The 27,148-nt window shown below is 72.3% G+C and overlaps 6 protein-coding genes across 17 annotated transcripts; 3 read left to right on the top strand and 3 right to left on the bottom strand.

The window, feature by feature from the left end:
- Nucleotides 1-216: 216 nt before the first annotated feature.
- On the bottom strand, nt 217-4,083 carry GPS1 (G protein pathway suppressor 1). Of its 3 annotated transcripts, none has more exons than XM_036412284.2 (14): nt 3,949-4,083; nt 3,429-3,521; nt 3,072-3,253; nt 2,648-2,812; nt 2,417-2,552; nt 2,268-2,345; nt 2,095-2,155; nt 1,693-1,778; nt 1,483-1,577; nt 1,266-1,371; nt 1,062-1,142; nt 794-931; nt 543-677; nt 217-473 (listed from the first exon to the last, which is right to left on the bottom strand). In XM_036412284.2, exons 1-14 carry the CDS (start codon nt 3,979-3,981, stop codon nt 399-401), a joined length of 1,464 nt encoding a protein of 487 aa, XP_036268177.1. In that variant the 5' UTR covers nt 3,982-4,083; the 3' UTR covers nt 217-398. The 3 variants fall into 3 exon arrangements, with proteins under 3 accessions (XP_036268177.1, XP_045428227.1, XP_036268178.2); XM_045572271.1 differs by lacking the exon at nt 3,949-4,083 and adding an exon at nt 3,665-3,683; XM_036412285.2 differs by lacking the exon at nt 3,949-4,083 and having other exon boundaries at nt 2,095-2,152.
- Nucleotides 4,084-4,099: 16 nt separating this feature from the next.
- On the top strand, nt 4,100-7,983 carry RFNG (RFNG O-fucosylpeptide 3-beta-N-acetylglucosaminyltransferase). Of its 3 annotated transcripts, none has more exons than XM_036412323.2 (8): nt 4,100-4,369; nt 4,490-4,538; nt 5,649-5,751; nt 5,909-6,062; nt 6,574-6,662; nt 6,787-6,952; nt 7,278-7,363; nt 7,444-7,983. In XM_036412323.2, exons 1-8 carry the CDS (start codon nt 4,115-4,117, stop codon nt 7,547-7,549), a joined length of 1,008 nt encoding a protein of 335 aa, XP_036268216.1. In that variant the 5' UTR covers nt 4,100-4,114; the 3' UTR covers nt 7,550-7,983. The 3 variants fall into 3 exon arrangements, with proteins under 3 accessions (XP_036268216.1, XP_045428241.1, XP_036268215.1); XM_045572285.1 differs by having other exon boundaries at nt 4,115-4,369; nt 5,649-5,785; nt 5,871-6,062; XM_036412322.2 differs by having other exon boundaries at nt 4,115-4,369; nt 5,649-5,794; nt 5,871-6,062.
- A 300-nt stretch (nt 7,984-8,283) lies between these two features.
- On the bottom strand, nt 8,284-24,926 carry LRRC45 (leucine rich repeat containing 45). Of its 3 annotated transcripts, XR_006739909.1 has the most exons (18): nt 24,395-24,902; nt 23,840-23,901; nt 23,530-23,600; nt 23,117-23,295; nt 22,818-22,946; nt 21,985-22,097; nt 21,772-21,830; nt 21,497-21,574; nt 21,143-21,278; nt 20,986-21,063; nt 19,796-19,907; nt 19,621-19,691; nt 19,173-19,265; nt 18,946-19,038; nt 18,504-18,677; nt 18,281-18,428; nt 17,855-18,102; nt 8,284-8,300 (listed from the first exon to the last, which is right to left on the bottom strand). XR_006739909.1 is itself a non-coding variant. In XM_036412233.2 (17 exons), the coding sequence occupies exons 1-17, from the start codon at nt 24,612-24,614 to the stop codon at nt 17,906-17,908; spliced, it is 2,013 nt and encodes a 670-aa protein (XP_036268126.1). In that variant the 5' UTR covers nt 24,615-24,900; the 3' UTR covers nt 17,619-17,905. The 3 variants fall into 3 exon arrangements, 2 of the variants coding, with proteins under 2 accessions (XP_036268126.1, XP_036268127.1); XM_036412233.2 differs by lacking the exon at nt 8,284-8,300 and having other exon boundaries at nt 17,619-18,102; nt 24,395-24,900; XM_036412234.2 differs by lacking the exons at nt 8,284-8,300; nt 22,818-22,946 and having other exon boundaries at nt 17,619-18,102; nt 24,395-24,926.
- On the top strand, nt 10,516-13,511 carry DCXR (dicarbonyl and L-xylulose reductase). Of its 4 annotated transcripts, none has more exons than XM_045572310.1 (8): nt 10,518-10,688; nt 10,966-11,063; nt 12,129-12,283; nt 12,363-12,428; nt 12,743-12,870; nt 12,936-13,000; nt 13,081-13,198; nt 13,329-13,477. In XM_045572310.1, the coding sequence occupies exons 1-8, from the start codon at nt 10,637-10,639 to the stop codon at nt 13,430-13,432; spliced, it is 786 nt and encodes a 261-aa protein (XP_045428266.1). In that variant the 5' UTR covers nt 10,518-10,636; the 3' UTR covers nt 13,433-13,477. The 4 variants fall into 4 exon arrangements, with proteins under 4 accessions (XP_045428267.1, XP_045428266.1, XP_045428269.1 ...); XM_036412354.2 differs by having other exon boundaries at nt 10,520-10,688; nt 12,363-12,405; nt 12,771-12,870; XM_045572311.1 differs by lacking the exon at nt 12,936-13,000 and having other exon boundaries at nt 10,516-10,688; nt 13,329-13,511.
- Nucleotides 14,410-17,175, bottom strand: RAC3 (Rac family small GTPase 3). 2 transcript variants are annotated; one of them, XM_036412379.2, is made up of 6 exons: nt 17,011-17,175; nt 16,589-16,660; nt 16,052-16,169; nt 15,894-15,956; nt 14,829-14,988; nt 14,410-14,640 (listed from the first exon to the last, which is right to left on the bottom strand). In XM_036412379.2, exons 1-6 carry the CDS (start codon nt 17,043-17,045, stop codon nt 14,510-14,512), a joined length of 579 nt encoding a protein of 192 aa, XP_036268272.1. In that variant the 5' UTR covers nt 17,046-17,175; the 3' UTR covers nt 14,410-14,509. The 2 variants fall into 2 exon arrangements, with proteins under 2 accessions (XP_036268272.1, XP_045428280.1); XM_045572324.1 differs by lacking the exon at nt 16,589-16,660 and having other exon boundaries at nt 17,011-17,139.
- Nucleotides 24,927-25,082: 156 nt separating the features above from the next.
- CENPX (centromere protein X) lies at nt 25,083-27,134 on the top strand. Of its 2 annotated transcripts, none has more exons than XM_036412401.2 (5): nt 25,083-25,180; nt 26,208-26,259; nt 26,422-26,475; nt 26,617-26,705; nt 26,788-27,134. In XM_036412401.2, exons 1-5 carry the CDS (start codon nt 25,151-25,153, stop codon nt 26,800-26,802), a joined length of 240 nt encoding a protein of 79 aa, XP_036268294.1. In that variant the 5' UTR covers nt 25,083-25,150; the 3' UTR covers nt 26,803-27,134. The 2 variants fall into 2 exon arrangements, with proteins under 2 accessions (XP_036268294.1, XP_045428287.1); XM_045572331.1 differs by having other exon boundaries at nt 25,123-25,180; nt 26,187-26,259.
- Nucleotides 27,135-27,148: the final 14 nt, after the last annotated feature.

Below are 27,148 nucleotides of genomic sequence, written 5' to 3'. Positions count from 1 at the left end.
CCCGAGCTCGGCCCCCTGGGGGGAGGAGATCTCGAAACGAGGGAAGCGGCAGAACCTCCTGCCTCGTCAGCCAGAGGCCGCCCTAGACCAGGCCCTCCGGGAGGTGGACACAGGCTGGCCCTCTGCTGCCGGGATGCGAGGAGCCAGGGAACAAGGCCTAGGACCGCCCCGCCCCCCCCCCCCCCCAGCCCAACCCCAAAAGCCGACGCAGAACAGTCAGAGGAGGCGCTTTAATGGACTAAGGTTCACAACGATCTCGCCCCACGTGTGAGAGCAGGAGGCCGAGGCCTTGCCTCAGCCCCCTCCTCGGGGCGGCGGGGGTCACACAGGCGTCCGGGCCGGGGGCGGGGGGCGGGGGCGGGGGCAGGTGTCGGCGCCGGGGCAGGGCGGGCGGCCGCTCACATGTTGGTGCTCATCCGGGACTGGCTGTTGGCCGGCGTCAGCTCCCCCTGGCTCCCTTCCCGCGGAGGGGACTGTGGGAGACAGGCCGTTGGCCCCGTGTGTGCCCGGCCGAGCCGCCCGCCCACCAGGCCCTCCCTCACCTTGACGTGGATCTGGTTGCGCAGCACGGCCGCCCGCAGGATCATGGCCTTGGCGCGGCGCTGGAACTCCTTGCCCATGAGCAGGGACTTCTCGAAGGTGGTGCTGCGCTGGTCCACGTCGCGGGCGTACAGGATCTGCAGGGCCGCGCGGTCAGCGGGCCAGACCCCGCCCCACCCGCTCCACACGCACCTTCCCGCAGGGCCACCTCACGGGACCAGCTCCCCGGGGACGCCCGCCGGGGGGGAGGCACCTTGCTGTGGGAGTCAATGCGGGCGTTGATGAGCCCCTCCAGGATGAGCTGCGTCAGCTCGTCCTCCAGGGCGGCCACCGTGGTGTTGAAGGCAGTGGCCATCCGGCGCATGTCGGCAGACACGTAGGGGCTGAAATACTGCAGAGCAGGTGGCGTCACTGCCCGCCTCCGGTGACCACAGGCCCGGGCGCCCCCTCCCCCACCTACCTGGATGAGGGCGCCCCCTCCCCCACCTACCTGGATGAGGGCGCCCCCCTTCCCCACCTACCTGGATGAGGGCGCGGTTGCGGATCTGGGTGTACAGGGTCCGCACGTGGGGGGCCAGGTACATGTCCAGGAGCAGGTTGTCCTGACAAGAAAGCGGTCAGGCGCTGCGGCTCCAGCTCCACACACACACACGCGCACACACACACACACACACACATGCGTGCAAACACGTGCATGCGCACACACATACACCCCACAGCCTCACCTTCATCTCATCCAGCATCTTCAGGCAGGAGGCGTACTTGGACTCGTAGAACTTGAAGATGATGTCGCGGACCTGGGGCTCCAGCTCCAGGAACAGCTTGAAGGAGCTGCAGGGTCCACACTCCTCAGGGCTGCCCTGTGCCCCCCCCCGCCCCCCGCCCCCCGCCCTCTACTTGCACCCGAGGGTGGCGGCCAAGGGCACGGGCCCGCAGCCCCACCTGCTGGAGATGACGTTGCGCTGCAGCTCCTGCCGGTCGAAGGTGGCCAAGGCGCAGAGGCCGCCGTACACGGCCACGTTGCTGGGGGACAGCAGCTGGGGAGAGACGGACAGTGCCGTCGGACGCAAGCCAGGTGGACCCCCCGAATGCCGCTGGGAGACCCCCAACCACGAGCCTCTCCCACGCCCGCGAGGCCCGCGGCGCCCTCACCTCGGGGAAGTCGCAGTGGTCGAAGGAGGCCAGCAGGAAGCACTTGGCCGCCTGCTTGTACTTGCGCGCGGCCAGCTCGGCCAGCCCTGGTGGGGAGGGCGGGAGGCAGCCTGAGGCCTCAGGGACAGCTCTGCCACAGAGGGAGGGGCTGCCGAGAACACCCTCAGGGCCCTGCCACGGCCCTCAGGGCGCCCAGAAGCCACACGGCTGCAGGGGACTCGGGTGGGGACCGGCCCTGACAGCAGCCGTCAGAGGCGATGCCTGCACCGCTGACCGCTGGTCACACTGGCCTGGGCCCCTAAAGGGGAGGGAGCGCCCAAGGGTTGCCGAGCTGTGAGGGCCGAGCACAGCGCGGGGACTGCGGGGAGGGTGGGGGTGCCGGCCTGGCCGGGTCCACCTCACCTGCAGCACACTTGAGCTTGGTGAGGATGGCCTGGGTCTGGCTGTCGCGCTCCCCTCGTTGCTGCAGGAGGAGGCGGCACACGTGAGCCACTCGTGCCCTCCACACCCTCCCCTCGGCCAGGCCGACCCCCAGCCCACGGCGGCAGTGGTGGGAGGGGGGCGAGGCCGGTTACCTCCGCAATCTCAGGAGTGGACTCGGCCTTGCTGACGTAGCTCAGCACGTGAGACCAATTCTGCAGGTAGACGCTGACCTGGAAGGCAGGGGGGACTCAGCCTGGGCCCGGCCCCCCCGGGCACCCCCCCCCCCCGCCCGCCCACGCACCTTGATGACGTTGAGGCACATGTTGATGACGTGCTTGGCGCTGGTGCAGTAGTCCCGGGCCCGGGAGTAACACTTGAGGGCGTTGCTGAGGTCCCCGCAGTCGAGGTAGTGGTCGCCCAGGTCATCGTGGCCGCGCCTGCGGGCGGGCTGTGAGTGCCCACAGCCGGTGTGGCCCTGGCGCCCCGCCACCCCTCTCCCCCCTCCCCGTCCCCTCCCCGTCCTGCGGGGCACCTGATGCTCTCCTTGATGGAGTTGCCCTTGTAGTTCTTCAGGTCCGTGTCCAGCTTCTCCAGCTTCAGCAGGGCCTTCTTCCGCGTGGCCTCCACCCAGGCCGTGTCCAGGGGCGGGGGCTCCACGCCGCTCTCAGGGATGGCGTCCGGCGTGCTCTGCAGGTCCCTGAGGGAGGGCGCCCAGCAGGGTGAGGTGCCAGCAGGAGGGCGCCTCCCAGGAAGCCCTGCCCGGCCAGAGCCCCCGTGCAGCGCCCAGCGGGCAGGGAACACGGACAGCGGGGGGAGACCCACGGGAGAAGTGCTGTGGCCGTGGGCGCGGAGCCGGAGCAGCTGGCGTCAGGACGGTCTGCAGGGACCCCGCGGGGCGGGGCTGGCCGGCGCAGCCAGCACGGCACCCCTGGCAGGCCCTGGGCGGCCGGCCTCACCTGGTGGCCTCCGAGAGCTTGCGGTGGATCTCCTCGTACACGTCCACGTTGAAGGTCCTCTGCACGAAGGACAGGGCCATCTTCAGGGCCTCCACCCGCAGCGGGGGGCAGTGGTCAGCAATGAACTGCAGCCGCTCGATGCGCATTAGGCCGCTGTAGCTGGCGGCATACTGCTCCAGGTCCTGGGCAAGGGGCGGGGGGCGGCCGTCAGGGGCAGTGGCCCCAATGCCCGCCCTCCCCCTTCCCGGCGTCTGAGAGGCACGCAGGGCCCGTGCAGGAGCCCAGGAGGTTGGGGTGGAAGGTCCCACGGGCACCCGCCCGGACCCAGCAGCACGGACACCGCGGGAGGGCTCCTACCAGGGTGGGGTTCTCCACCACGTAGTTGACATCGGGCGCATTCTGCGGGTCCTCCTGGGGGTCCACGTCGATCTGCATGGGCTCCACCGCCCCCTGCAACAGGCGCCCAGTTACCCCGGCCGGGCCTGCCCAGGGCGGGCGGGAGTCCCTCCCTGTGCCCTGAGCTCACGCCGCCGGCCTCCCGCCTCCGGCTCCGCACCGCCCGGCGGGAGGGCCGCTCGCAGGGCGACGCTCACCCCCCTTCGGAGCGGGGCGGCCCAGCCACCATCCTGGCGCGGCCTCCTCCGCGCGACCTCCACCCGGAGCATCCCGAGCGGCCGCCAGGCTGGCGCTCAGCTGCCTGCACCGCACCCCCCGCCCGGACAGAGCTGCTGCGGGAGCGCTGGCGCGGGCCGCCGGCCGACGCTGGGCCCGGACCGCGGGGCTGGCGGACACGCGGGCCGCTCGGCCGGCCTCGGCCTGGGCCTCGGCTCCGGCCCGGCGGCGGGGGCGCGAGGGGCCGCCGGCCGCGGCCCGTTACCTGTAAGTTAAACACCTGAACCGGCAGCGGCATCTTCGCCCACCCCGCCGCCGCGCGCCGTCCGCTTCCGGGGCAGCGCGGCCTCCGCTTCCGGGTCGCGGCGAGGGCGGGGCGGCCTTAAAGGGGCCGCGGCGCGCCGGGCCGGGCGCTGCGGCGGTCGGGCCGCATGAGCCGCGCGCGGGGGGCGCTGTGCCGGGCCTGCCTCGCGCTGGCCGCCGCCCTGGCCGCGCTGCTGCTGCTGCCGCTGCCGCTGCCCCGCGCGCCCGCCCCGGCCCGCGCCTCCGCGGCCGCGCCCGCCGCCGGCCCCGCGCGCCGCCTGCGGCCCGAGGACGTCTTCATCGCCGTCAAGACGACGCGCCGGAACCACGGGCCGCGCCTGCGGCTGCTGCTGCGCACCTGGATCTCCCGCGCCCGCCCGCAGGTGCGCCCGCCGGGCCGGGACCCCGCCCCCCTCCGGCCCCGGACCTGGGGTGCCCCCGGCGGACCCCGGCCCGCTCCCCCGCACCACGCCCCTCACAGCTGGTCTCCCCGCTCCCCGCAGACCTTCATCTTCACCGATGGGGACGACCCGGACCTGCAGCTCCAGGCGGGTGAGTCTCGCACCCCAGCGGGGTGTCACCTGCTCAGGGTCACTGCCTGGCGGGAGGCAGATCCCGCCCTCCCAGCCCGCCCTTCCTCCCGGGCCACCGCTCCGGGGCCACCGCCTCCGGGGCCACCGCTCCGGGGACACGGCTCCGGGGACACGGCCCCGGGGACACCGCTCCGGGGACACCGCTCCGGGGCCACCACATCCGGGGACACCGCCTCCGGGGACACCGCTCCGGGGACACGGCTCCGGGGACACGGCTCCGGGGACACGGCCCCGGGGACACGGCTCCGGGGACACGGCCCCGGGGACACGGCTCCGGGGACACGGCCCCGGGGACACGGCTCCGGGGACACGGCCCCGGGGACACGGCCCCGGGGACACGGCTCCGGGGACACGGCCCCGGGGACACGGCCCGGGGGACACAGCCCCGGGGACACCGCTCCGGGGACACGGCTCCGGGGACACCGCCTCCCGGGGCCACCGGTCCGGGGACACCGCTCCGGGGACACGGCTCCGGGGACACGGCCCCGGGGACACCGCCCCGGGGACATGGCTCCGGGGACACGGCTCCGGGGACACGGCTCCGGGGACACGGCTCCGGGGACACGGCCCCGGGGACACCGCCCCGGGGACATGGCTCCGGGGACATGGCTCCGGGGACACAGCTCCGGGGCCACCACTGGCTCCCAGCCCCACTCCCAGTCTCCCACCCGTCAGAGCAGTCCCAGCTCAGGCCATTTCCGGGGGGGGGGGGGGGGCAGAGGCCAGCAGCGGGTCAGCCAGTGAGGCCCCACCAGGGCTGTGGGTGGACCCACTGCAGAGCAAGACACTAAACCTGCCACAGCCACTTTTCTAAAAAGACTTTTTCATTGGCTTCGGAGAGGGAGAGGAAGAGAGCTAGAAACATCCACGATGATAGAGAATCATGGATCAGCTGCCTCCTGCACCCCCCCCCTTCCCCGGAGATGGAGCCCACAACCCAGGCCCGTGCCCTGACTGGGAATCGGGGAATCGAACCCTGACCTCCTGGTTCCTAGGTGGATGCTCAGCCCCTGAGCCACGCTGCCCTCGTGGAGCCCGGCTCTGCCCTCACCCTCCGTTCCCCCACCAGGCAGCCACGTGGTCAACACCAACTGCTCGGCCGCGCACACCCGCCAGGCGCTGTGCTGCAAGATGGCGGTGGAGTATGACCAGTTCATCGCGTCCGGGCGCAAGTGCGTGGGGCCGCCGTGGGGAGCGGGCCCTCCCGTGGGAGCCGGGCCCTCCCGGTGCTCACCCGTGGGAGCGGGCCCTCCCGTGGGAGCCGGGCCCTCCCGGTGCTCACCCGTGGGAGCCGGGCCCTCCCGCGCCCGCTGAGACTGCCCCCCCCAGGTGGTTCTGCCACGTGGACGACGACAACTACGTGAACCCCGAAGGCCTGATGCAGCTGCTGTCCTCCTTCTCGCCCAGCCAGGACGTCTACCTGGGGCGGCCCAGCCTGGACCACCCCATCGAGGCCACGGAGCGGGGCCACGGCGGCAGCACAGTGAGCCGGGGCGGGCGGGCGGGCGGGCAGCCAGGGGGGACCTGCCCAGGGGGACCTGCCCGGAGCAGAGGGGGGACCTGTCCGGAGAAGGCAGCCGGGGGGGACCTGCCAGGGGGACCTGCCCGGAGCGGGCAGCCGGGGGGGACCTGCCCGGAGCGGGCAGCCGGGGGGGGACCTGCCAGGGGGACCTGCCCGGAGCGGGCAGCCGGGGGGGACCTGCCCAGGGGGACCTGCCCGGAGCGGGCAGCCGGGGGGGACCTGCCCAGGGGGACCTGCCCGGAGCGGGCAGCCGGGGGGGACCTGCCCAGGGGGACCTGCCCGGAGCAGAGGGGGGACCTGCCCGGAGCAGCCCGCCAGGACGCCGGTGCGAGGCGCTGGGCGGCCTCAGCCCTGCCCCCTGCCGGGAGCCCGCTGCCCGGACCAGGAGCTGTGAGGGAGCGGCTTCTGGTGGCCCGGGTGTCGGGCAGAGTCAGGGGGACACTCGCTCTGATGGGCAGTTCCCTCCCCCCAGGTGACCACGGTCAAGTTCTGGTTCGCGACCGGCGGGGCTGGCTTCTGCCTCAGCAGAGGCCTTGCCCTCAAGATGAGCCCATGGGCCAGGTGAGGGGCCCCCTCTCCCCCGCCCCCTCTCCCTGACCCCCCTCTCCTGTGCCCCCTCCCGCCACCACTCTCCCTGACCCCCCCTCCCCATCCCATCTCCCGCCCCTCTCCCCCCTCCCCCCAGCCTGGGCAGCTTCATGAGCACGGCGGAGCGGGTGCGGCTGCCGGACGACTGCACGGTGGGCTACATCGTGGAGGGGCTGCTGGGCGCCCGCCTGCAGCACAGCCCGCTGTTCCACTCGCACCTGGAGGACCTGCGCAGGCTGCCACCCCAGGCGGTGCTCCGGCAGGTGGGGCCGGGCCCGGGCGGGGCAGGAGGGCCTGGCAGAGCTGTCCCAGGAGCAAGGACGGGGGATCTGGAGCGGCCGGGGGTCCAGGTGTGGGGGGACCGGATTCCCGGGGCGACCATTGCTGACCCGGTGACGGTCCGGGCCGTGGGGACGGGGGTCCCAGGCCAGGTCCCGGGACAGTGAGTGGCTTGGGGCAGGGGCACAGCTGTCCTCCGGCCCCGCTGCTCCATCACCCTTCAGACCAGTCCTCCATCCGCCCTCCCGCCCGGACCCAGAGGGGGCGGGGCTGGAGGGGTGGGCGGAGCGTAAGCCCCTCCCCCCCCAGGTGACCTTGAGCTACGGGGGCCCTGAGAACCCACGGAACGTGGTGAGCGTGGCCGGAGGCTTCAGCCTGCAGCAGGACCCCACGCGGTATGGGGTTCGAGGGGGCTCGAGGGGCACGTGGGCCGTGAGCAGGCGCTCTGGGCCTGACTCCACGTCCCCTTTCTCAGGTTTAAGTCCGTCCACTGCCTCCTCTACCCGGACACGGACTGGTGTCCTGCGACCTCGCCTCTCGGTGACCCTCGACCCCTGGCCCAGGGGGTGGCTGTGGGATGAAGCCTGCCCCTCCTGCCTCCGGTGACTCCCTGTAGCTGGGCCCTGGGGAGCGGCTCCAGGCCAGGGGCCAGGGTGGGTCCCCGAGGTTTCCCTGCGGGTTCCTGGGGGAAGGCCCTCCCTGCCCCGGGCTCTGCCAGTGGGGCGTCTCGGCTCCGGGCGAGGGCTGGGCCCAACCAGCCAGGCTCTGGGGTCTCCGGCTGGAGGCCATGTGCCGGGGGCCCGCGCGCGGGCAGGTCCCTCTCAGCCAGACCCCTTCCCGGGGCCTGAAGAGGCCGCTCCGCGCTGCCTCAGCCCTCAGCCCTCGTCGCAGCGCTCCGGGCCGGGCCGGGAGACAGGAGCCTTTGTGGGCGCCCCCCTCCGGAGGACACCTGCGCCGCACTGCCCCCTGCTGTGCCTTGTTGCCAGAAGCGGATAAAAGTCGGATTGTTACTTTCTGTTTGGCTCCTTGTCTGGATGGAGAGGGAGCTCCTGGCTCCTCCCGGGGAGGCCCCACCCCTGCAGCCCAGCCCACAGGGCGGCTCTGAGCCGCAGCCCCTACCCAGGCCCCGGGCCCCCGGCCACACGGCCCTCTGAGGGGGGGCCTCAGGGGCTGGGGCCCCCCTCCTGCCCAGCCTCGTCCTGGGAGGAGCTGGCAGCTTCTCCCCAGGGCGTCGCCTCCCAGCCCGGCCGTGACCAGACAGGCTCGGGGCTCAGGTCCCACTGGGGCCTGCATCCCCCTCGCCAAGGGGCCAGGCACCAGCGGGACAGCTCGGGGTTCCGGCGGCGACTCGGGGGCCTGAATGGGACCGGAAGCGACTTGCAGCTCCCGTTGTGTGGGGTGGGCAGTGAGGACTTGCAGGGACAAAGCCGGGCTGGGAGCGGGCCCTGGGTGGCCAGGCCTGGCCTGTGGGGCCGCCGTCCAGGGCTCCGTCTCTGGCGTGTTGGGTGCCCGGCCGCCTGGAGAGGGGCCTCTTGCGGGAGCACCCAAGGGCTGGCCCGTCCCTGGGAGCCCTCGTCCCTGGGCCTCCCGCTGCCTCGGCCTGCACCTGCCGGGAGTGTCCGAGGGCCGCGCCTGCTTGGAGCACCTCTTCACCAGAACAACTTCCTCCCGGGCGAGGAGGGACTCTGAGCCCAAGAACCTTTGTCCAGGCCCAGCCCTAGGCCGCCCTGCTCCCCGGCACTGGCTCCCGCCCGCAGCCCGCCCCTCCTGGGCCTCCCAGCCCCTCTCCGCGGGCCAGAGGGACTGTGTGCCCGGCCCAGGAAGGGCGCGGGGCAGGGAGGCAGGGGCCTGCGAGGGACCTGCCGGACCGACCGGCTGCGGGGCTGGAGGAGGAGGTGGAGGTGGGTGAGAACAGCACGTGAGTGGCAGCCGGCGGGGACCAGGGGTTGGGTTTTTTGTTTGTTTTGGTTTTTTTTGTTATGAATTTAGCTTTTATTCAAAATTAAATGAGCAAAAGCAAGTTTTTTCCGAAACTTTTACAAATTACTTACATAAAAGAAAGTTAATAGGGACAGTCCTAAGTTTGCAACAAAGGGTTTATATATATATATTATTGATTTTTCACAGAGAGGAAGTGAGAGGGATAGATAGCTAGAAACATCGATGAGAGAGAATCATCGACCAGCTGCCTCCTGCACGTCCCCTACCGGGGATGTGCCCGCAACCAAGGTCCATGCCCCTGACCGGAACCGAACCCGGGGCCTCTCAGTCCGCAGGCCGACGCTCTATCCACTGAGCCACACCGGTTTCGGCAGGGGTTGGTTTTTTTGCTGGTTTGTTTTTTAAGAGAAAATAGCAGCGTGTTGCTGGTGAAGAGGCGAGGCCTTGGGGCGGGGAGCCTGCATCCCCGCAGTGAGAGCCCCGCCCACGCCCCGCCTTCATTGCCGAGGCCCCGCCCCCGGCGCCGTGGCTGGGCTCCATTTGCCGGAATAAGTGAACGGAGGCCTTTCCCCGGGGGCCGGGGCCGCAGGGGCGGGGATGGGGCTCCCGTCACCTCCCATGGTGTCCGAAGCCAGCGGGTCCCACCGCCACCCCCGCTGTGGCCGCCGGAGGGCGGGGGACGAGGCCGGCCTGAGGCGCCTTCCCTTCCCGGAGGCCGGCGCCTGGGTCTGGCCGCTGCCCGCGGAGGCGGAGGTCTGCGGAGGGGAGACCCCCGGCCGCCCCGGGAGGCTGGCCGGCCTGGGCAGGGGTGCCGGGCCAGTCTACGTGTCTGGCCCCCCGTGCAGCGCCCCCGGGGCGCCCTCCCCAATCCTCCTGTTCCTTCCTGGCCTACACGAGCTTTTACAAATACACGTTCCGATGGATCTGGGAGAGAGGAAGGGAGAGGGATAGAGAGAGATCCATCCATCGGCCGCCTCCTGCACCCCCATGGGATGAAGCCTGCACCCCCCACTCCGAGTCCGACCGTGGCCTCTTGGCTCCTGGGCCGATGCCCAGTGGCTGAGCCACACTGGCTCCTGGGGGCTGGCAGGGGAGATTTGGGGTGCAATTCCCTTTGGGGCTAAAGCGAGCCTCCAGGCACCCGGCTCTTCTCCGGCTGATGGAAGCCCAAACCCCCTCCGGGCACCCGGAGCGCCCCCATCCCCAGAGGTCCGGGGGGGGGGCGGCGGCGGCTGTGATCCCTTTGGCCAAACTTCTCGGAAACAAAACAAGAAACATTAACCCTGCCCCAAACAGTGTGGCCCAGTGGATGGAGCGTCGGCCTGCAGACTCAAGGGTCCCGGGTTCGATTCTGGTCAAGGGCATGTACCTTGGTTGCGGGCACATCCCCGGTAGGGAGTGTGCAGGAGGCAGCTGGTCGGTGTTTCATATTCTCTCTCCCTCTCCCTTCCCTGTAAAAAGATCAATAAAATATTAAATTAAAAAAAAAAAAAGCAGCATGAGCCCCGCGTTCCCATTGGTCACCCCCACACCGGGCTTGGCCACCGTGGTCTCCGCTCAGGACAAGGCGGCGGGACCAGCCTGCCGGTCCCAGTTCGCGCTCCGCGGGGCCTCGCCACCGGCCCCGCCGCGCCCCCTCCTTTGGGCCAATCGCCCGCCCCGCCCCGCCCCGCCCCGCCCGCAGCCCGGAGCGCAGCCCGGCCCCGGGCGCCGCATTCGGCACCGCCATGGAGCTGGGGCTCGCGGGGCGCCGGGCGCTCGTCACCGGGGCGGGCAAAGGTGCGGCGGCGGCGGGGCGGCGGGGCGGCGGGCGGGGTGAGGCTGCCTGGGGCCCCTCTGAGCCCCGCTCCCCGCTCCCCCCTGAGCCCCGCTCCCCGCTCCCCGCTCCCCCCTGAGCCCGGCTCCCCGCTCCCCGCTCCCCGCTCCCCGCTCCCCGCTCCCCGCTCCCCCCTGAGCCCCGCTCCCCGCTCCCCGCTCCCCTCTGAGCCCGGCTCCCCTCCCCCCTCCGCACTCCCCGCTCCCCCCTGAGCCCGGCCCCCCTCCCCGCTCCCCGCAGGCATCGGGCGCAGCACGGTCCGGGCGCTGCACGCGGCGGGGGTGCGGGTGGTGGCCGTGAGCCGCACCCAGGGCGACCTGGACAGCCTGGTCCGCGAGGTACGGGCCCCGGGCGGCGGGCGGCGGGCACCGGGCGGGGCGGCCGCGGGGCCGAGCGCGCAGACTCCGGGCTCCGAGCGGCCTCCGGGAGGCCGCCTCCGGGCTGGAAGCAGCAGACATGGCCGCCTGGCGCCGGGCCGAGGCGGCGGGGCGGGCGGGCAGGAGGAAGTGAGCTCTGGGGGGCTGGTCCCCAAGCTCCCAGCGGCCCAGAGGCAGCCACCTCCCTCCCGCCTCCCCAGCGACCGGGGGTTCTGAGCCCTAAGAAGGTGCCGGCTCCTGGGGGACCCCCCCCCCGTGGGTCTGAGAGCTCAGCCTCGCAGCCCCCTCCCTGTGGGCAGAGCCCCCTGTGCCCTCCTCAGGCAGGGCTCCCTCACTGCCGTCCCCGTGAACGCCGTCCCCAGTGAACGCCGTCCCCAATGAATGCCGTCCCCGTGAACGCCGTCCCCCGTGAGCGCCGTCCCCCGTGAACGCCGTCCCCCCGTGAGCAGTGCCCCCGTGAACGCCGTCCCCCATGAATGCCGTCCCCCATGAATGCCGTCCCCGTGAACGCCGTCCCCCATGAATGCCGTCCCCCATGAATGCCGTCCCCCGTGAACGCCGTCCCCAATGAGCAGTGCCCCCGTGAATGCCGTCCCCAATGAGCAGTGCCCCCATGAATGCCGTCCCCCGTGAGCAGTGCCCCCATGAATGCCGTCCCCCGTGAATGCCGTCCCCCGTGAACGCCGTCCCCCGTGAGCGCCGTCCCCGTGAACGCCGTCCCCCGTGAACGCCGTCCCCCGTGAACGCCGTCCCCCATGAGCAGTGCCCCTGTGAACGCCGTCCCCCATGAATGCCGTCCCCCGTGAGCAGTGCCCCCGTGAACGCCGTCCCCCGTGAACGCCGTCCCCAGTGAATGCCGTCCCCTGTGAGCAGTGCCCCCATGAATGCCGTCCCCCATGAATGCCGTCCCCCGTGAATGCCGCCCCCCCCCCCCCCCCCGTGAACGCCGTCCCCCGTGAATGCCTTCCCCCATGAGCAGTGCCCCCATGAATGCCGTTCCCCATGAATGCTGTCCCCCATGAGCAGTGCCCCGGGGTGGAGCCCGTGTGCGTGGACCTGGGCGACTGGGCGGCCACGGAGCGGGCGCTGGCCGGCGTGGGCCCGGTGGACCTGCTGGTGAACAACGCCGCCATGGCACTGCTGCAGCCCTTCCTGGAGGTCACCAAGGAGGCCTGTGACACGTGAGCCCCCGGGCCGGGCGGGAGGGACCCCCAGGGCGCAGCCCAGCCCCTGACCGGACGTCTGCCCGTCTGCCCGCAGCGCCTTCGACGTGAACCTGCGGGCGGTGGTCCAGGTGTCCCAGGTGAGCGGCCGGGGCAGGGGGCGGGGGTCCCAGGTGAGTGGCCGGGGCGGGGGTCCCAGGTGAGCGGCCAGGGCGGGGGGCGGGGGGTGGGTGTCCCAGCTGAGCGGCCGGGGCGGGGGGCGGGGGTCCCAGCTGAGCGGCCGGAGCAGGGGGTGGGGGTCTCAGGTGAGCGGCCGGGGCGGGGGTCCCAGGTGAGCGGCCGGGCCGGGGGGCGGGGGGCGGGGGTCCCAGGTGAGCGGCCGGGGCGGGGGTCCCAGGTGAGCGGCCGGGCGGGGGGCGGGGGGCGGGGGTCCCAGGTGAGCGGCCGGGGCGGGGGGTGCTCGGAGGGCCAGGGGGACGGCCCCCTCACCGTCTCTGAATTCCAGATCGTGGCGCGGGGCCTGATCGCCCGCGGGGCCCCCGGGTCCATCGTGAACGTGTCCAGCCAGGCCTCCCAGCGGGCACTGGCCAACCACAGCGTCTACTGTGAGTGCGCCCTGCCCTCACCCCCCAGCCTGCAGCTGGCCCCCACTTACAGCCCCTCCGCACAGGTGCCACCAAGGGGGCCCTGGACATGCTGACCAAGGTGATGGCTATGGAGCTCGGGCCGCACAAGGTGGGCCTGCTGGGGCGCCCCATCCCTGGGTGTCGGGCCCCCCAGCCCGCCGTGCTGAGCCCCCGTCTGTCCCTGCACAGATCCGCGTGAACACAGTGAACCCCACGGTGGTGATGACCCCCATGGGCAAGGCCAACTGGAGCGACCCCATGAAGGCCAAGACCATGCTGGACCGGATCCCGCTGGGCAGGTTTGCGGGTGAGTCGGGGGGGGGTGTGTGTGTGTGTGTGTGTGTGTGTGTGTGTGTGTGTGGGAGAGGGGGTGCGGGGGGCACGGGCCTGCCTGGCGAGGAGGGGGGAGGAGCTTCCTCACCCCCCTCCGCCTGCAGAGGAGCAGGACGTGGTGGACGCCATCCTCTTCCTGCTGAGCGACCGCAGCAGCATGACCACCGGCTCCGCGGTGCCCGTGGACGGGGGCTTCCTGGCCACCTGAGCCCCACGGCCCCGCCCCTGAGCCCCGCCCCTGAGCCCCGCCCCCTGTGAGCCCCGCCCCCTCCGCCCCCAATAAACGATGCCGCTGCTCAGCCCGCGGGCCCTGCTGGGGCGGGTGGACGGGTTCCGGAGCGGGACGGCCATTCACCGCCGGTCCCAGGCCGCTGGCAGCCTGGCTCCTGGCCTGAGGTCTTCAGACGAGGCCCCCTTTCCGGAGGCTGGAACCTTCCAGAAGTTCCTGTAGCTCCTAACAATGGCTGTTTAAGCAGCAAAGTTCCCGAAAACCTGGCTGCTGGCCCTACAGGCCAGTGAGCCCTCAGACCGCGGCCTCGGGTCACGGGCTGCCTGGAGCCGTGCCCGCGGCCGGGGCTGAAGTCCGGGCGCCTGGGCCTCACCCCCACCATCCCGGCCTCCTGTGGCCCCCGGCCCCTGGCCGCCCCTACCTCGCCATGCTGACCTCTGCTCCTGGTCCGCTGGGTGCTCAGCCTGGACGCCCCCCTGACTTCTCACAGACTCAGCGCCACACACAGGAGGGGGAGCGTGGGGGGGCCGCACACACGGGGCTCCAGGCCTGACTGCCGACTGGCCCCCCACACCCGGAGCCCGAGGGCTCCCCCACAGGCCCACGCCGGGCTCTTCCCGCCCCCACCTCCACCCCGGCCAGATACACTGGCTCCCACTGCCCTCCGGGGCTGCTGTGGGGTTGGGGCGTCGGAACAGGCTCACCCCCCCACACCAGGGCGACGGCCAGAGGCAGCAGATGCTGGAGAACGTTTATTGTATAAAATAAAACAGGGACAGAACCCCACCCCCCACCCCCGCCCCCGCCCCCGCCCCCGCCAGGGAAGCCCATCCTGGGGCTCCCTGCACCCCCTCCTGCAGCCTGAGGGAGACCCCGCTCCCTCCTGGCTCTGCGGCCGGGGCAGGCTGAGCCGTGCCCCACCGAGGAGCAAGGCTGAGCCCACCCCCCGGCCCCCCATGCTCCTGGCCTTCCCAACCCCGCACCCCCACAGCAGACTCGGACACAGGACAGCTCAGCACGACAGCAGACACGGGGGGGGGGGAACCCCAGGCCGGGCTAGAAGACGGTGCACTTCTTCCCTGGCTTCTTCACGGGCGGCGGGCACAGCACCGCCCGGATCGCCTCGTCGAACACGGTCTTCAGGCCCCGCTGGGTCAGGGCCGAGCACTCCAGGTACTTGACTGAGCCTGGGCCGGGGAGGGGAGCGGAGAGGAGAGGAGAGGAGAAGAGAGTGAGGCAGGGGGGCGGGGGCTCTGGGCCGGGGAGAGGAGAGTGAGGCAGGAGGGTGGGGGGGGGGGTGGGGAAAGGAGAGGAGAGGAGAGTAAGGCAGGAGGGCGAGGAGGCAGGCGGGTCCGAGGCCGGAGGGCTCACTCACCGATCTCCCTGGCCATGGCCAGGCCCTGCGGGTAGGTGATGGGCGCCAGCTTCTTGTCCCGCAGCCGCTCGATGGTGTCCTTGTCGTCCCGCAGGTCCAGCTTGGTGCCCACCAGCAGGATGGGCGTGTGGGGGCAGTGGTGCCGCACCTCTGGGTACCACTGCGGGGAGGGAGCAGTGGCTCACCCTTCGACTCCTCCCCCAGGCGCGCGGCCCCAGACCCACTCGGCACCCGCTGACCGGCTGACCGGCTGACCGGCTGACCGCTCGGCCGGGTGGGGGACAAGGATCCCCAGCCGGGCCCTGGCTGGTGTGGCTCAGGGGATGGAGTGTCAGCCTGTGGACTGAAGGGTTCAGGGTTCGGTTCCCGTCAGGGCACAGGCCTGGGTTTTGGGCTGTATCCCCAGGAGGGCGCCTGCAGGAGGCAGCCGAACAATGATTCTCTCTCATCATTGACGTTTTGCTCCCTCTCCCTTCCTCTCTGATATCAATAAAAATATAGTTTTAAAAGAAAGAAAGATCCCAAGCCGGTTTGGCTCATTGGATAGAGCGTCGGCCTGCAGACTCCAGGGTCCCAGGTTAACGGCATATAACTTGGCTTCTGGCACATCCCCAATAAGGAGTGTGCAGGAGGCAGCTGATCAGTGTTTCTCTCACTGATGTTCCTAACTCTGTCCCTCTCCCTTCTTCTCCGTAAAAAATCAGTAAAATATATTTTAAAAAGCAAGAATCCCCAGGCGGAAGCTTCCAGGCCTATTGGGGCCTCCCAGCCGGGGCCCTTTCCCTCTCACCACCCTGCCCAGCCCCATACCCTGTCCCCCAGCCCTGAAACCCACGCCAAGCAAAGAGGGCGTCTCCACCTCCAGAGGGCTGTTAGCCTGGTGAGGCTTTAGGCCAGAGACCCTGTCCCATCAGGCGAGCCCCCGGCCCGCCTCCCCTCGGAGCCCCCCAGGCCCTCCTGCCCCCCAGACCCTCCTCCCCTCGGACAGGCCCCCCATCCTCCAGACCCTTCTCCCCTCGGGGCCCCCCAGGCGCCCGGCCCGCCTCCCCTCGGAGCCGCCCCTACCTTGGCGCGCACGTTCTCGAAGGAGGCCGGGCTCACCAGGGAGAAGCAGATCAGGAAGACGTCCTGGGGAGGGAGGAGCCGAGTGGAGGTGGCCCAGGAGGCCCGAGTCCCCCCCCCAGGGGCCTCACCCCCTCGCCCCCGGGGCAGCCGCCGCCTACGGTTTGCGGGTAGGAGAGCGGCCGCAGGCGGTCGTAGTCCTCCTGCCCCGCCGTGTCCCACAGCCCCAGGTTCACCGGCTTCCCGTCCACCATCACGTTGGCCGAGTAGTTGTCGAACCTGCGGGGACGGGGGTCACCGGCGGCCCGGGAGCCCGGCCCCCGCGCCCCCAGACCCCGCGCCCTACCCCGCCCCCCGGAGCCCGGCCCCCCGCCCCCTCAGCCCCCGCCCCCCGGAGCCCGGCCCCCCGCGCCCCACCCCGCCCCCCGGAGCCCGGAGCCCGGCCCCCCGCCCCCCCCCCGGCCCCCGCCCCCCGGAGCCCGGCCCCCCGCCCCCCCCCCGCCCCCGCCCCCCGGAGCCCGGCCCCCCGCGCCCCCCGGAGTCCGGCCCCCCGGAGTCCGGCCCCCGCGCCCCCCGCCCCCGCCCCCGCCCCCCGGAGCCCGGCCCCCCGCGCCCCCCGGAGTCCGGCCCCCGCGCCCCCCGCCCCCGCCCCCCGCCCCTCCCCGGGCCCCCCGCCCCGCGCCCCGCCCCGCGCTCACACGGTGGGGATGTACTCCCCGGGGAAGGCGTTGGTCGTGTAGCTGATGAGCAGGCAGGTCTTGCCCACGGCGCTGCGGGCGGAGGGCAGCACGTGGCTCCGGGCCCTCAGACCCGCGGCCGCGAGGCAGCCCCGCCCCGGCCCCAGCCCCGCCCCGCCCCAGGGCCCGGGGCCCGGGGCCCGCGTGCAGGACCCGCAGCGCCCGGGCCGGGAGGGGGCCTGGGGGCGGGCTGCGGGCCGAGGGCGGCGGGAGGGAGGGCGGCCGGTGCCGCGGGTCCGAGGGCCGCCCCGCCCGCATGGAGGCCCGGTCCGGCCCGGAGCATCAGGTGGGCCGGCGGGCGGCCTCCGGGGAGCGGGGAGCCGGCCCGCCCCGCCCGGCCGCGCCCTCCCGCCGCCCCGGCCCCGCGCCCGGCCCGCACTCACCCGTCGCCGACCACCACGCACTTGATGGCCTGCATGGGCGCGGCCCGGCGCGGGGGCAGCTGCGGAGAAATGCCCGCCGCGCCCGCAGCGCCCGCCGCACCGGCCGAGCCGAGCCGAGCGCCGGGCCGAGCCGAGCGGCGGAGACAGCCGAGCGCCGCCGAGCGCCGGGCGCGGACACAGCCGAGCGCGCCCGCCGGGGGCGCGGGCTTCCGGAGAGGGAGGGGGTGCGGGCCCGGTGCCCGGCCCCCGGCCCCCGCCCGCCGGGCCCGGCCCCCCGCCCCCCGGCCCCCCGGCCCCCGCCCCCCGCCCGCCGGGTTCGGAGCTCGGCCCGGCGCACGGGGCTCCCAGGCCGCGCGCCCGGAGGACAGCCGCCGCGATGCACAGGCGGGGTGTCCGCGCCCGTGGCCGCCCAGGGGACGCTCCCGCCCCGCCGCCCGCCTGCGGGGACGCGCGTGGACCTGGGCGTTGGCAGTCACAGCCCCCCGGGGGCGGCCAGCAGCGCCCAGGCCATTGCCCGGGCCAGCCGGCCTCCGGGACCCGCAGCGGGGCGCAGGCTGATGGAGAAGGAAGGCCGGAGCCAGAACGTATCACAAAGTGAAAAGTTCTTTATTTCAAACGCCCTGAGTCACTCTGGAAGGCGATGCGGGGTGAGGAGGGAGCCGGGAGGGCTCTGCCCCCCAGTGTCCCCCGTCACGCGCGTTGTGTCAGGCGCCCGTGTCGGGGTGGGTCCGCGGGGCAGGGCAGGGGCGCCGGCCACTCCCACCCGTGGCCGCCTGGGAGCCCCCGGGGTGGGGGCTGAGCTGGGCGCACATGGTCTTGACACCGATTTCTCGGGGCGGCTGCACCCCGCACCACCAGCCGCCACCTCCCTGCTGTCCTAGGGGCTCCGCCTCCCTCACTTGTGGGGGCTCAGGGCCCTCGCGGGGGACCCCTGCACGTAGGCCAGGACCGCGCTTTGCAAGCAGCTAGCCCTCTGCGCCTCCTCCTCCCGGATGCGCGCGATCTCCGCCTCCCGCAGCCGCAGCTTCTCGCGGAGGCTGGCGTTCTCGCTCTCCCGGTCCAGCAGCGCCTCCCGGTGGCCACTCGCCGTCACTGCGGGGGGGGAGGAAGCTCAGTGCCGGGGCATCAGCCGCTCAGAGGGCCACAGAGAGGACGCAGGTGGGGTTTGGGGTCCCATAGGCGCCTCTCAGAGCCAGACCTTGTCCCAGCCCCGCCCCCACCTATGGCCAGGGAGACCGGGTCCTGCAGGGCCCTGGGGGGGGGGGCTCACCTCTCAGCTGGCGCTCCAGGGCTGCCACCTTCTCCTTCAGCCCTTCCTGGGCGGCCAGCTCCGCCTGCAGGCGGCCGTTCTGCTCCTGGAACTCCACCCGCACCCGGGTCACCTCCACCACCTTTTCCTGGTCCTTGTTGCTCAGCTCCTGCCAGGCACATGGGTGAGAGGGCGCGGGGGGAGAAGGGGCAGGCACCCCGGAGGGCCCCGAAGGCCCGGTTACCTGCTGCAGCTCCTCCAGGCGCCGCCTCAGTGCCTCCACCTGCAGGCCCAGCTGGCCGCCCCGCGCCTGGGCCTCGGCCACCATCTGCTTCTGCTGCAGGCAGGTGGCCTGCGCCTCGTCCCGCGCCTGCGCCAGCAGCCGCAGCTTCTCCTCCAGGTGCCCCAGGCGCTGCTGCTGCAGGGGCCACGGGCTGGTGAGTGCGGGGCCTGCCTGTGGCCCCAGCTCATGCCCGAGCCCTCTCCGACCAGGGAGCTTTCGTTTGAACAGTGTGGTCAGTGCAGCTCAGCCAGGCGTGGGCCGAGGGCCGTGGGCCTGGCTCCTCCCCCACCTGGACACGGTGTCAATGCAACATGGGTCCGTTCGGCCTGCTCTCCGCCTGCACGCTGGAGCTCCCGGCCCCTCACCCCAGCCCCATCTGCCTCTGCAGCCGGGCCGGCCTCACCTCCTCCAGGCGGACCTGGCTCTTGGCCTTCATGAGCTCCTCCTCAGCCCGGCCGCGCTCACCGAGGGCCGCCGCCTTCGCCCGGCTCAGCTCCTGCAGCACAGACACCGGCGGCCCTCCTCCCGGCTCTGCCCACCGATGAGGCCTCCGTGGCTGCGGGAGCGCCCATGCCCCGCACCCGGCCCCCTGGGCTCACAGGGGGTCCCCGGGGGCCCCGCCTGCGTCACCTCCTCCAGGGACAGCCGTGCGGCCTCCAGCCTCTGCACCCGCTCCTGCAGGGCCCGCTGGCTCTCCTCCAGGTGGCGTGCCATGTGCTCCGCCTGCCGGGGGCAGGGACAGGGCCGTTGGGACCCTGACCCTGGGAGGCAGGGGGATCTCGGGGACACTGTTCCTTCCCAGGGGCTGCCCCGAGCTTCTCAGGAAGCAGAGATGGAGGCGCCACCGAGCCCTCAGCAGCCTGCGCGGCGGCCCCCACGGGGGGTCCCTCCGGGCCCGGTTAGGAGGTTCTGGGTCTGGCGTCGGCCAGGGCAGGTGGAAGGCTGCCACCCAGCACCCAAGGGCTTGAGGGGAGCCCAGCCAGGGGGTTCCTTGGGGACATCGGGCTGCCCCGAGGCGCCTGCAGGCCCCAGACTGGCAGAGGGGGGAGCGCGAGGCCAGATGACAGGAAGGAGGCACCTCCTTGGCACGCAGCTGCTCCGCGTCCTCCAGGCTCTGCCGAGACCGCCGCTTCTCGAGGTCCAGGCGCTCTGGACGGGAAGGCAGCCATGGACCGGCCCCTCGGGCCCCCTCCCCATGCCTCCGCCCGCCTGCCCGCCCCAGGCCCCGGCCCCAGGCCCGCGCTGGCGCCCACCCTCGGCCTGCACGGCCCGCATCTTCAGCTCGGCCGCCGTGGTGGTCAGCTCCTGCCTGGCCAGGAACAGCTGGTCCTGCTGCGACTTCACCTTCCGCTCCAGCTCGTCCACCTGGAAAGCCCACTCCGTGGAGGGGACGCTCTCCCCAGCCTCGCACACCCTGGGCCTGGGCCCGCACCCCTCTATTGACCCTGCACCCCCTCTACCGGGACCTGTACCCCTTTACCCGCCCCGCACCCCCTCTACCGGGACCTGTACCCCTCTACCCGCCCCGCACCCCCTCTACCGGGACCTGCACCCCCTCTACCGGGACCTGTACCCCTCTACCCGCCCCGCACCCCCTCTACCGGGACCTGTACCCCTCTACCCGCCCCGCACCCCCTCTACCGGGACCTGCACCCCCTCTACCGGCCCTTCACCCCCTCTACTGGGGCCTGCACCCCCTCTACCGGGACCTGCACCCCCTCTACCCGCCCCGCACACCCTCTACCCGCCCCGCACCCCTCTACCCGCCCCGCACCCCTCTACCCGCCCCGCACCCCTCTACCGGCCCCGCACCCCCTCTACCGGGACCTGCACCCCTCTACCCGCCCCGCACACCCTCTACCCGCCCCGCACCCCTCTACCCGCCCCGCACCCCTCTACCCGCCCCGCACCCCTCTACCCGCCCCACACCCCCTCTACCCGCCCCGCACCCCCTCTACCGGGACCTGCACCCCCTCTACCGGGACCTGCACCCCCTCTACCAGCCCTTCACCCCCTCTACTGGGACCTGCACCCCCTGTACCGGCCCTTCACCCCCTCTACCGGGACCTGCACCCCCTCTACTGGGACCTGCACCCCCTCTACCGGGACCTGCACCCCCTCTACTGGGACCTGCACCCCTCTACCCGCCCCGCACCCCCTCTACCGGGACCTGCACCCCTCTACCCGCCCCGCACCCCCTCTACCGGGACCTGCACCCCTCTACCCGCCCCGCACCCCCTCTACCCGCCCCGCACCCCTCTACCGGGACCTGCACCCCCTCTACCGGCCCCGCACCCCCTCTACCGGCCCCGCACCCCCTCTACCGGCCCCGCACCCCCTCTACCGGGCTCTGAACCCCTCTACCGGGACTTGCACCCCTCTACCAGCCCCGCACCCCCTCTACCGGGCCCTGAACCCCTCTACCAGCCCCGCACCCCTCTACCTGGTTGCGCAGCAGCAGGTTCTTCTCGTTGGCAGTGGACAGGTCTCTGAGCAGCTTGGACTCGCGCTCTGCAGCTTCCTAGGGGCGAGGCGGGGAGAGACCAGTGTGGGCCGCCTGCTGCCATGTACGGCCTGGCGCCTACGCCCCGCCCGCCCACCTGCTGCTGCAGCCGGTGCTCCTTGGCTTGTTTCTGCGCCAGGCTCTGCTGCTCCTGCTCCGCCGCGGCCAGCAGCTCCCCCAGGTCCTGGGCCTTCTGCTCCGACAGCGCCAGGGCGGCCTCGGCCATCTGCAGCCTGCAGGGGGAGCCGTCCGCCCCTCCTGAGCCCGCCAGGCCTGGCCTCCACCTCACAAAAGCCTCCATTCGCACTGTCCCCAGGCCGCTGTTCACCTCCTCCAAGCTGTTCCCACCTTCACTTTACAGGCAGGAACGCGGGCCCGTGTCTGCCCCCTCCCGTCCTGTGGGCCTGTCTGCCCGGAACCTCCCGCCCACCCCCGGCCTCCCTCCACTCACTTGGCCCTGAGGGCGTTGATGATGGAGTGCCTCTCGTCCAGGGCCTCCTGAAGCTGCCCCACGCGCAAGGCCGACGCCCTTCGGGCAGAGAGGGGGGTCAGGGAACCCGGGCAGCGCCCTGTCTCCTGCTCCCCCACCCCTCAGGCACCGGGCTGGGGGCACTGTGCTGCCGGCACCACTGAGAGCACAAGCCACACCCTTCCCCGCGAGCAGGGGACAGGCTCAGGCGGGGCCCCCGAGGTCAGGGGCACAGCCCGAGCCCTGGGCCCCCTCACCGGCTGCTCCGGGCCAGCTCCTCCCGCTGCCGCTCGATGGTCTCCATCAGGTCCAGAAACTGAGGGCAGACGCAGAGCCGGGCTGGGTGGGAAGGCGAGGATCCCCCAGGAGCAGGACTGCGGAGGGGGTGGGCCCCGCACGGGAGCCTGCTCACCCGGCCACCCGGGGGGGCCAGGCCGGCCGGGGGCCGAGCCAGGCAGCGCCCGGCTAACCTGCTTGGACTTCTCCTCCCGCAGGTGCCGCACCTCCTTGCTGAGCACGCGGGTGCGGGTGCGGCTCTCCCGGGCGGCGGCCTCCCGGTCCTGGCTGTGCTCCATGGCTTGCTCTGCGGGGGGCGCCGTGTGAACCACCCCGGCCGGAGCTCAGAGGCCGGCAGCCGAGGACCAGGGCCCGGGGGGCGGACAGGCGTCAGCGCGGGTGCGGGGGGCGCCAGGCAGGGGTGGGGGCACACGTGGAGAGACGTTTGTCCCCGAGGTCAAAGGCCACGGGTGACTCTCCAGCACGGGGTGAGCTCCGTGCGCTGGGAAGACCTGGGCGGCGTGTGCAGAGGGACCAGCCAGGAGGCCCTGCTGTCGGGAGTGAAGGCCCAGGGGCAGGCCCAGGACGGAGGAGCCTGCAGGAGGCGGCACGGCCTAGGCAGCCCCAGCAGGAGGGGGAGAGCGAGCTGGGCAGGGCTCCAGCCGAGGGGGGGCCCCTCGATGGCTGGTAGGACGAGGAGTCTTGGGGAATGGCGGGGGGCTCTGCTGGGCCCGGGCCGAGGGCCACGGGGGCCGTGGCTCGGACCTGGTGGCCCTACAACCACACGGCTCCCATGCACGGCCGTGAACTCAGGGGTGGCGGGGACAGATGCCTCCCGAGGAAGCAGCTCGGCCATGCTGCCTCAGTTTGCCCATCTGTGAAATGGGCAACCACCCTCGGGGGATCTAAGAACCGAATGAGCAGGTCCCAGGAGCAGCTCTCCCTCGTTTTTAATCCAGGGACACCCCCTCCCCGGAGGCGGGGCCTCGGTCACTTTATGGTCTGACGGCTCCAAACGGCACCGTACCCACGGCTCTGAGGACGTCGCTGGGCACGCTGTTCCCGGCCAGCTCCAGCCGCCACAGGCTCCGGTTGCTGGAGAGGCAGCTCGCCAGGGCCCGGCCGCCCAGGAGGCCGATGTTGTTCCAGCGCAGGTCTGAGCAGGGGGAACACCTCGTCACCTGGGAGCCGGCCTGGCCGAGCTGCTTCCTCTGGGGGGTCACCAGCAGGCAGGAGCCCGCGTGGCCCACCCCGCCCCCGCCCCGCCCTCGGCTCCCGGACGGGACTAAGGAAGTGGCAGGGGGCGGGGGGCGGGCGCGGGCTCACCCAGCTGCTGCAGGCCGGTGTTGGCCTTCAGGGCCAGGGCCAGCTCCTCGGCGCCCTGGTGGCTGATCTGGTTGTTGCGGAGGTCCAGCTGCCGCAGGGCAGGGTTGCCCGCCAGCGCCCGGCAGAAGGTGGCGAAGGCCTCTTCCCAGGCCCCCAAGTTGTTCCACTCCAGGGTGAGGCTGGGGGAGGGGTCGAGGGGCACCTGCTCCCATGAGGCCCCTGGGCTCCGGGGGGCGGGGGGGGGGGTGCAGGCCTGGGTATCTCTGGCAGGAAGTCTGGAGCCACATGCGTGACCCGTACCTGCCTGATCCCCACAGACAGGCGGCAAAGGGGCAGCCGGCTGGAAGGTGGGAACCCTCGGGGCAGCCCTCATGGTGCAGGGAACGGGGGCCGGGGAGGAGGCACCACCTCACCTCTGAATGGACTTGTTCTGTCGGAGGAGTTTTCCCAGAGCCTCAGCTCCTCTGGCCTGGAGGTTGTTGCCCTGGACAGACAGGAGGAGGCAGGCCCGTGTCCGGGCCGGGCACACCCCACAGGGCCCTGGTCAGGCGGTGGGCGAGGCCAGGCCACCTGGGGCTGGTTCGTTAGGTTTGCTTATGGGGACCCTCTGGACACACATGCCCAGAACCCCCAGGACACGGGGATGCTCTGTGCCAACGGTGCTTACAGACACAGGCTCCACACCCCAGGCCCACACCCCAGGTCGCCGGGGCACCCCCTCACCTTCAGGTCCAGGAACCGTAGGATGGTATTGGCACACAGCCCCTGGAGCAGCAGTGCGGCCCCTGGAAGGGGGCAGGGAGTCACTCTCTGCCCTTGGGGCACCTCCCCAGACTCCTGGGAGGGAAGCCGGTCCAGGCAGCAGCCCCCACACACGATCAGGTTCAGGGCGTTAGCCAGGAGCCCCATCCTGTGTCAGGTTTGGAAAACCCACACCCTCTGCCCAGCATGGAGCCAGGCCGCCGGCACCCTGGACTCTCCTGGTGCTTTTTGGTTACAAAGCAACTGCCCCAAAGCTTGCAGAAGGGACCTCCCTGCCTGCTTTAACGCCAAGGCCAAGAGGAGGAACCTCCGGGGTCTCCGTGGTAAGGTGACCAGCCGTCTCGATTTTTAACAATTTGTCCTGCCAAAACCGGGCCGTCTGGTCACCTTACGAGTCCATGGGGACACGGGTGGGACGGAGTCTCTTTCGGGACTTGAGGGCCGGGCGCAGCGGGCCCGGGGGAGGCGGCCGGGGCCAGGGCTCCGAGTGCCGGGCCGCCCCGGCCCGCCGCCCACCTTCCTCGCTCAGCATGCAGTCGCTCAGGACCAACTCCGTCAGCTGGGCCTCCCTGGGCAGCAGCGCGCCCAGCGCCCTGCAGGTGTCCAGGGTCAGGCTCTGCGCCGCCAAGTCCAGCCGGCCCCGCGGCAGCTCGTGCAGGCGCTGCAGCACGGTCTCCTGCGGCTCGGCGCCCCGCTCCCGGCACAGCCGGCTGTAGGAGCGCAGGAACTCCTCCATGTCCGGGCCGCCGGCAGGGCGCCTCCGCGCCGCGAGCGCCGGACCCCAGCGTCCTCAGTCAGGGCCAGCTCCCAGGGGACAACGAACGGGCTCTACAGGTGAGAGGCCCCAGGTGGACAGGGGTGGCCTGCGGCCGGCGCGGGGCCGCGGGGCCGGGCCGGGCGTCACGCGTACTCGGGACCCCAAACCTCGCGCATCACTCGGCGGGGTCCGCGGGCTCCTCAGTATCCAGGAAGAGCAGGGTGCGCCGGGAACGGCTGGCGGAACTACAACTCCCAAAAGGCTTTGCGGAGAAAAGGGTGCTCATCACTGGCCAATGAGGGAGAAGGGGGCGGGCGTGCGCGCTGGGACGCCAGCCCGAAGTCGGGGCAACGCGCTCCGAGCCAATGGGAGGGGGGACGAGGGCAGGGCTTAGGAGTGCGCGCTCCGGTATGATTGGCTGGAGGCGTATGGGTGTGGCCAAAATGGGGCGCGCTTAGGGCTCATTGGCTGGGAGCGCGAGTGTGGGCCGAGGGGCGCGCGCGGCGGTGGCGGCCATGGAGGGGACCAGCGCCGGCTTCCGGAAGGTGAGCGTGGGGGGCGCGGGGGTCGGGGTCAGGAGGCCCCTTTAGGGCGAGCGCATCCCCAGATCCAGCCGCGACCCCAGCCCGCGCACCCCTGGCTGCCCCCGTGGCCCCGCTGCAGCTCGGCCTGGAGTCGGGCGCCGCCGGCGCTTCGTTAACAGCCCCGGCCGGCCAGGCCCGTGCCTGCACCCGACACGGCTCACCCCGTGAACGCGGCGCCCTCGGCGATGGGAACTGCTCGCCCGTCACCGGGAGGGCGGGAGCCGGTCCTCTGCACCCGGCGAAGGCGGCTCGGCCTCCGGTGCTCGCTCGGCTCTGAACGCTGGAACCGGGAAGGGGCGCCGGGGGCCGCAGCCCCAGGGTGGCCTCGGCCTTGCCGGGAGGGGGCTTCTCGCTGGACCGCCTTCCCCTCGGTCCCTCCATCACCGGGATCGTGGCTCTGCCTGGCCCCGGGATAGTCGCCGAGGCCCGGGTGACTGCGGGGGGCTGTGAGAACCCCGTATGACAGCTGGAGACGGCGCGGGGCTGTCCTCTGTCCCGCCCACCTGGCAGCTCAGGGCCTCCAGCCCAGGGCTCCGTCCAGCTGGGGGCTCGGTCACTGCCCCTGAACGGCTCTTCCTGGGAGGGCGTCGGGGGGCGGGCGCGGGGGCGAGGGCCTCCCGTCCCATCCTGCCCTCAGCTCAGTCACTGGTGTAGCGGCTGCTGCTTCCTGTTGGCGCCGCCCCCAGGGGGCGCCCTAGCTCTTCCTGGGGTCTGGCCCTTCCTGGTAGCCGCAGGGACCAGCAGGTGGCAGGCCCCACCCACTGCGGGAGGGGAGGCCACGGCTGCTCCCCCAGTGGCCGTGCGGGGTGGGGGGCATGAGGCTGCCCCGGATTCCTGGAGAACCGGAGCCCCAGAGGGGCGGCTGTCACCTGGGCTGCCCCACCACAGTCCCCGGCCGGGTCAGAAATCACACCCTCCCACCCACCGCTGCCGGCGGGGTCTATGGTAGCAGGTGGGGGCGGGCCAGTCACTGTCCTGTTGGTCCCAGGAGCTGGTGAGCAAGCTGCTGCACCTGCACTTCAAGGACGACAAGACCAAAGGTGGGCACCAGCCTGGGGCGGTGGGGCACCAGCCTGGGGTGGGAGGGCAGTTGGGGCTGCAGGTGGCTCTGCAGGGGCCTGGGAGGAAGTGGAGTGCAGGGCAGCATGCCCTGGCAGGGCGGTGTGAGGGCGCTCAGTGACCTGTTTCCCTCCACCCTGCAGTCAGCGGGGATGCACTGCTGCTCATAGCCCAGCTGCTCAAGGTCTTCGTCGTAGGTGAGCCTGGCCTGGTCCCACCGGCACGGCACGGCTCCCCTTTGCCCATGCCGTCTGAGGCCTCCTGAGCTGCTGGGCTGAGGCCGGGGGGTTGGGGTCACGGCCTCGGCCTGGCTGCTCACTTCCCTCCGGTCCCGGCAGAGGCGACCGTCCGCAGCATCCGGCAGGCCCAGGCCGAGGACCTGCCCTGTGTGGATGTGGAGCAGCTGGAGAAGGTGCTGCCGCAGCTGGTAGGTGGCCGGGCATCTGCTTCCTGTCCCCGAGCAGGCTGAGCCGAGGGCAGGGCGGGCTCTGAGCACTCTCCCCCCACAGCTTCTGGACTTCTAGGCGCCCACTGCAGAGGCCACCTGTCCGGCTCCCGACCCAGCCCAGCACCCGTGTCTGTGGCCTCTGGCTGCTGCTCCGAGACGCTCGTCTGGCCCAGCACTGGGGGGACAGCACATGCACTGTCGTCCCTCGGGGCTGTCTGTCCTGCTCACGGCCTGGCCGCAGCTGTGGGGCCGCTGTGTGGGGACCAGGCTGTGGCCGGCAGACAGCGGCTGCACAGCCCTGCATGACATCAGAGCTGGTGGCCCTCCTCCCGTATGCTGCTCCCAAACGCCTCCCGAGCTGTAAGCCTGTTCTCACAGCAACGGCAATAAATCAGGCCCTTCTCCCAGGCAGAGCCTCCCGT

This window comes from Pipistrellus kuhlii, unplaced genomic scaffold (assembly GCF_014108245.1).
Source record: "Pipistrellus kuhlii isolate mPipKuh1 unplaced genomic scaffold, mPipKuh1.p scaffold_m20_p_44, whole genome shotgun sequence".
Classification (NCBI taxonomy): Eukaryota; Metazoa; Chordata; class Mammalia; order Chiroptera; family Vespertilionidae; genus Pipistrellus; species Pipistrellus kuhlii.
Note: the sequence above shows the minus strand (reverse complement) of the source record. Positions and strands in the feature narration are given on the sequence as shown.

Excerpts from the sequence above, each read along its gene's own strand:
- GPS1 (XM_036412284.2), bottom strand. The coding sequence starts at position 3,981 with ATGCCGCTGCCGGTTCAGGTGTTTAACTTACAG. Across the intron at positions 2,346-2,416 it reads TGTGCCTCAACGTCATCAAG|GTCAGCGTCTACCTGCAGAA; the intron begins GTGCGTGGGCGG and ends CCTGCCTTCCAG. Across the intron at positions 1,578-1,692 it reads ACCACTGCGACTTCCCCGAG|CTGCTGTCCCCCAGCAACGT; the intron begins GTGAGGGCGCCG and ends GTCTCTCCCCAG.
- RFNG (XM_036412322.2), top strand. The coding sequence starts at position 4,115 with ATGAGCCGCGCGCGGGGGGCGCTGTGCCGGGCCTGCCTCGCGCTGGCC. Across the intron at positions 6,663-6,786 it reads AAGATGAGCCCATGGGCCAG|CCTGGGCAGCTTCATGAGCA; the intron begins GTGAGGGGCCCC and ends CCCTCCCCCCAG. Across the intron at positions 6,953-7,277 it reads CCCAGGCGGTGCTCCGGCAG|GTGACCTTGAGCTACGGGGG; the intron begins GTGGGGCCGGGC and ends CTCCCCCCCCAG.
- DCXR (XM_045572310.1), top strand. The coding sequence starts at position 10,637 with ATGGAGCTGGGGCTCGCGGGGCGCCGGGCGCTCGTCACCGGGGCGGGC. Across the intron at positions 12,429-12,742 it reads AGCGGCCGGGGCAGGGGGCG|CGGCCCCCTCACCGTCTCTG; the intron begins GGGGTCCCAGGT and ends GGGCCAGGGGGA. Across the intron at positions 13,199-13,328 it reads CCCGCTGGGCAGGTTTGCGG|AGGAGCAGGACGTGGTGGAC; the intron begins GTGAGTCGGGGG and ends CTCCGCCTGCAG.
- RAC3 (XM_036412379.2), bottom strand. The coding sequence starts at position 17,045 with ATGCAGGCCATCAAGTGCGTGGTGGTCGGCGACGG. Across the intron at positions 16,170-16,588 it reads GGGGAGTACATCCCCACCGT|GTTCGACAACTACTCGGCCA; the intron begins GTGAGCGCGGGG and ends CCGTCCCCGCAG. Across the intron at positions 14,989-15,893 it reads TCGAGAACGTGCGCGCCAAG|TGGTACCCAGAGGTGCGGCA; the intron begins GTAGGGGCGGCT and ends CCCTCCCCGCAG.
- LRRC45 (XM_036412233.2), bottom strand. The coding sequence starts at position 24,614 with ATGGAGGAGTTCCTGCGCTCCTACAGCCGGCTGTGCCGGGAGCGGGGC. Across the intron at positions 19,266-19,620 it reads AGCAGCTGCGTGCCAAGGAG|GCGGAGCACATGGCACGCCA; the intron begins GTGCCTCCTTCC and ends TGCCCCCGGCAG. Across the intron at positions 19,039-19,172 it reads CACGGCTGTCCCTGGAGGAG|GAGCTGAGCCGGGCGAAGGC; the intron begins GTGACGCAGGCG and ends TCTGTGCTGCAG.
- CENPX (XM_045572331.1), top strand. The coding sequence starts at position 25,151 with ATGGAGGGGACCAGCGCCGGCTTCCGGAAG. Across the intron at positions 26,260-26,421 it reads CAAGGACGACAAGACCAAAG|TCAGCGGGGATGCACTGCTG; the intron begins GTGGGCACCAGC and ends TCCACCCTGCAG. Across the intron at positions 26,476-26,616 it reads GCTCAAGGTCTTCGTCGTAG|AGGCGACCGTCCGCAGCATC; the intron begins GTGAGCCTGGCC and ends CGGTCCCGGCAG.